This window comes from Halichoeres trimaculatus, unplaced genomic scaffold (genome assembly GCF_033239565.1).
Source record: "Halichoeres trimaculatus isolate MK-OKI-2021-1 unplaced genomic scaffold, fHalTri1.1 fHalTri1_scaffold_24, whole genome shotgun sequence".
In the NCBI taxonomy this organism is placed as follows: Eukaryota; Metazoa; Chordata; class Actinopteri; order Labriformes; family Labridae; genus Halichoeres; species Halichoeres trimaculatus.
In genome coordinates, this window is record NW_027437202.1 from 6793560 (window position 1) to 6798863 (window position 5304).

At 43.2% G+C, this 5304-nt stretch overlaps 1 protein-coding gene across 1 annotated transcript; it reads left to right on the forward strand.

Moving 5' to 3' along the window:
* The first annotated feature begins 598 nt into the window (after positions 1-598).
* On the forward strand, positions 599-2628 carry LOC141786207 (ras-related and estrogen-regulated growth inhibitor). Its single transcript, XM_074664957.1, has 7 exons — positions 599-653; positions 1103-1159; positions 1254-1327; positions 1443-1572; positions 1705-1798; positions 1873-1944; positions 2475-2628. The coding sequence occupies exons 1-7, from the start codon at positions 602-604 to the stop codon at positions 2581-2583; spliced, it is 588 nt and encodes a 195-aa protein (XP_074521058.1). The 5' UTR covers positions 599-601; the 3' UTR covers positions 2584-2628.
* The last annotated feature ends 2676 nt before the right edge of the window (positions 2629-5304 follow it).

Genomic DNA, 5304 nt, shown 5'->3' on the forward strand with positions numbered 1-5304 from the left:
CTCTGGTGTGACGGCTTTTTCTTTTCTGGATTTTTTCATGTCGAGTTGTTTTGGTGTGAAGGATGAAATACCTGCTGTGTCCACAGGAGGGCACCTAAAAGTCCCTCACAGGAAAAACATCAATCAGGAAGACATTTTCAACTTTCAACTTAATTTGATCAAAAAGTCTTTTTGAGGTAGTTTTGTGTTTTATTTACAAAAGAAAAACCTTCAGGGGTTAAACACACGTCCTCCAGAGTCCTGAAAACAATGTTTACATGTGACCTGAGCAGATCCAGACAGGGGTAGTGATGTCTGGATGTGGACACTCACTCACACACGAATAGCTCCTGTCTTATAATAATCCTGCAGAGGGAGAAAAGGAGGAGGGAGGCTCTTATAACCAAACATAAGGCGGTCACACCTCCTCAGAGTCTGCTCAGCGTCTCAGACTGAACTCCTCTCCATATAAAGGTCTGTACTATCTCTACTTATACTCAAATAAAGCCACACCAAGTCTTCTTCTTCTTCTGCTTTCACATTTTGAAGCTGCTTCTGTTTTTCTCTGCAGGATTTCCATGCAGGAGGTCAAAGTGGACTAAAACTGGACCAGATCAGGACGATGGTTCCGGTTAAACTCCTCATCCTGGGAGCTCAGAACACAGGAAAGACAGGTAGGTAACCCTAACCCTGACTGCAGCTTCTAACACTGATGCACAATGTGTGTGTGTTTTTCTGATAATGTAAGAGCAGAAGAAGTTCAACCTGCTGTCACATGATCATCACGTGGAGCGTTGTGGTGTTGGAGGTTAAGTTTGGGGTCAAGTTTTGGTCACGGTTGAAGAGGATTTGCTTTAAATGGAAACCTCACGCTGCTCTGATGTTGACCTCTGTGATGTGAAAGTCTCCTCAGGCTGGTTTTTGATCATGTTTTATAATAAATCTCCACGTAACAAGCTCGATGAGCATTACCCAGCTTTAAAAAAACGTCCTCTTAAAGTGTCCGAGCACACACACACACACATCCAGACACAGAAAACACTCCACGTCTGTTTAAAGAAGCCAGAAGTTTCTGAGGAGTCTTAAATCAAAGTTTAAAGGAAAGTCTGCTCTGTGTCTCCAGCTCTGTGTGTTCGTTTCATCACCAAGCGCTTCATCGGAGAGTACGACCACAAGAAAGGTAAAATGCTCCCAACTGTAAACATCTCTGACATGAAAAATGAGGTTTAATAATGTTTTATGAGCAGCTTTCTCTGGATGTGTGTTTGATTCAGAGATGACGTACAGATGCAGTCGACTGCTGGATCAGGAGTCAGTGGATTTGGAGATTCTGGACATGGCTCGTAAGGTATTCAAGGCCTTTTTTTATTGATCTGTTGATTTATGTGCTGTGTCTCCCTCTGCTGGTCAAAGGATGCATGTGCAAGGCCACATCCTCCATCACTTATCCTGATTTCCTTCAGGATAGCTCTCTGGAGTCCTCGATCCGCTGGGCAGACGGTTTCCTGCTTCTCTACTCCATCACGCATCGCCTCAGCTTCACCGAGGTGCCTCGACTCAAGAAGCTCATCGAGCAAACCAAACAGAGCCTGGGTAGGATTTTTGATTTATCACTCTGAAACACACATGACACACAGGTGTAGCAGGCGTGTTTCTCCATGTTTGGGAAAACCTCCTGTGGTCCTGGTTTCTGTCACTTTAATGCACAGTGTGTGTGTATGTCAGTTGTTCCTACAGTGCTGGTGGCCAATAAAGCAGATCTGGAAATCGGCAGAGAGGTGACGACAGAGGAAGGGCAGAGGCTGGCCAAAGATTTAAGGTTAGTGCGTAAGATTTAAGGCTCAGGATTGAGAGTTTGACTCTTTTAAAAACAGTCTATGTGTGTGTGTGTAGGTGTGTTTTCAGGGAGTTATCTGTAGCAGAAGCTGTGTTAGCAGTGGAGGCGGCGGTGCTTCAGCTCATCAGGTGTGTGTCATGACTCCAGCACAGTGACTTCTTCATGCTCTCTGAATCTCTAAATCCACACACTGCAAAAAAATGAAATCTTATCAAGTGTTTTTGTCTTTTTTTTTAAATTAAAAATTGTCTTATTATACTCGATATGAGCCATTTTCAACTTATCAATCCAGAAAAATGTCTTGTTTCAAGTTATCAGAGTACAAAAATGAGGTTTGAATCGCTTGTAACCAGTAAAAAAAAATCTGCCAGTGGAACAAGAAAAAATTGCTTGAAAATTTCCTTGAGACTAGAATAATGTCTTAATACAAGTAACTTTTCTCTTGTTCCATTGGCAGATTTTTTTTTTTTTACTGGTTACGAGCAATTCAGACCTCATTTTTGTCCTTAAATAACTTTAAAAAATACATTTTTCTGGATTGGTCATGTGAATTTGGCTCATACTGAGTCTAAAAAGGAATTTTCTACTGAAAATAAGACAAAAACACTTGATAAGATTTCAGTTTTTGCAGTGCAGCTTCTGCTTTTCTCTCTCAAAGGTTGGTCCTGGATCAGCAGCGCCCCCTTCCTGACCGCCGCTCCTACATGCTGAGTGTCCGCCACGCTCTGACCAGGAAGCTGACCCGCTCCAAAACCATGCAGTGGTGACACTTTAAGATTTGTGTCCTACTTTAAAATACCACCACACCTGCTGCTCCTCAAATTTACCACCAGATGGAGCAAGAAGCTCATCTTCCTGCTGCTGTGACACCTCTGGTTTAGTGAATGGGAGGACTTGTCATTCTTTAATATCACTGTTAATGGAGGAGGGATGTTCAGGATCACATCTGGCTCCCATCAGTCGCTTCATTATTTGTCATTAAAAGTCTTTTCTGCTCATGAACACAGAAACCTGACCTCACACAGCCTCATCAGTGTGTGAGAAACACAGCTCAGAGTGTGTGGATGATGTAACCCTGTGTGTGTAAAGATCCGTGCCCTGGCTTTCATTACTGTCTTGGCATTATCTGACTTTTCCTTCCATGCATCGCTCTGCGAGAGCTGAACTCCTGAACTTTACGACCAGCGAGAAGAGGAGCTGTAACAGAGGAGGAAAATACCGAGCTTATTTGGCGTCTGGTTTTAAAGGAAAGAAGAAAAGCTCAGCTGCAGCCAAAGTGAGTCAGACTGCACTTTCTCTAGCTCCAGACACTTCTAAATGCATCATGGGAAACTGTTGGTGTGTTTACTCTCAGTACCACTAACTCTTTATCATACTGCACATGCTCCACCCAGCTACCACCAACCAGACCCCCACTGAGCTGTGTGTGTGTCATTACTGGCCTCCAGTCTGACCTGAAGACCTGAAAATAAAGTTTTCTCATTAAAGTCATTAAAACTAACGAGTGCATTCATATTCAACGACATGCTCGGCTGCTGCAGAGAATACGCTCCGGCCTCTTAAACAGGAGCAGGAGAGACTGTCTGATGCTGATAACACAGGAGACAGTGAACTCAACATTAACTCACACACACTCACACACACACATGTGCTTTGTGATGCCAGCAGCTCTGATCTGATCTGACGGAGGAGAGAAAAAGAAAACAGTGATGACAGCAGCTGATATGTGACATCACAACGGTCACCAGGGAGACGAAAGGTCAGCACCCCGAGTCACCGCTTCCACTCAGAATAGAGGATGAGTCACACCTGCATCATTGCACCGAGCAGCCAATCAGAGAGCTGGAAACCTGTATCAAGACAGGAGCGGCCAATCAGAGAAGGATTCTGATTTAATCAGCTGTGCGACATAAATATGAGTCCTGCTCCTTATCTGCTCATCGATGCTGGTTTATAATTCAGTTCCTCCTCCTCCGCAGGCTGCTGTTTGTTTTCAGTCAGGATAAAAACAAACAGAGCGAGCTGCAGGAGGGATTTGTGGAAGGAGTGATGCTCGAATCTATTCCATCAGATAGTGGATGCCATGTTTGCGGTGTTTTTCCGCCTCTGCATCCAGAAATTGGGACTTTCTCAGCAAAATAATTGTGACATAACACCTGTGCTGTGAGAACAAGGTGTTGTCTGGTCAAAGTGTTGCGTCTCAGTGTATCCTCAAACTCCCAAGGGCCCCATTTGACTGTCAATATGAGGCAGCTATGTGTAGGAGGTGATGGTGTCCCTTATAGGTCACCTTTCTGAAAACAGAGACACACCTCCAGGGGTTCTCACGCCTCCGTCAACTGATACCTGAGAGAAGAAAGGAGTAAAGACAGGAGGGATGTGTGATAAGGAAGAAAAGAAACTGGAGATGGTTACGTAACAAACTTATGAAGCTGAAAGTAGTTTTTACACTTTTTGTGCAGCCTGAAGTGGAGATATTAAACGCTGTGAATATCAGACTGTCACTGAATGAATGAGTCATCCTCTGGTTGCTGTGAACGTCTGCACCAAAGTTCCTGGAAATCCAGTTTTAGAGACACTTCCCTGAACAATAACACCTGGAAATGCCCTCCTTACCTGCCTCTTCCTCTGAAATCCACACCGATTATGTAACAGGTCAGAGGTGGATGGAGCACACACACATACACACAGACACACACAGACACACACATGCATTTTGAGTCTGATACCTGCTCCACAATAGTCTCTGTTTCTGTGTTCTCAATCCTGTTATCTCCTCGTCTCGGTTTCCCTGAGGAGAAATGAGCCGGAGCAGAGAGCAAGAGCAATCCATGTAAGAGGAGAGAAATACCTGCTTCATTCTCATTTTGCAGTGTGTGTGTGTGTGTGTGTGTGTGTGTGTCAGGTGGGTGTGTTGCAGCTGCAAGCAATATCTCAGGTTGACAATCCAATCTCAGTGGTCTCACATCTTTTTTAATCAAAATCAAACACATTTTAAAGCATCCTTGGAAAATAACTCAAGTTGTAGAGACGTGTCCGGCCTGTAGGGGGTAATGTTTCATCCTGGGTCTTTGTGATTAAATCTGTGGCGCCTGCTGAGAGACATTTTCAGATGACATTTAGACTTGTCAGAGCAAGAAAAGCCTGAAATGGAGCTGATGATGATAATGAGGGAGAAAAAAAAAAACGTATAAAAGGAAAAAATGACGTAAAAACAGAGGTAACAGGCGGATATTATTATTTCTTACATCCTAAATTATTTTGTTTTTAATTAAATAAAAGCAAAAATGTGTTTTTTTTTTCTTTCTGAATTATGAATTTGAAAAATCAATTTTTTTTTTATTTTTTTTTTTAAGTAAATAAATCCATCTTATTTGTTAAGAAAAAAATACAATATTTTCTGTTTTGTGGGCGTGGTCGCAATAAGCCGCAGCATAGGGGCGTGGTCTCACTGCATATTCATTGGCGCGTGGGGACGACAGCAGCGC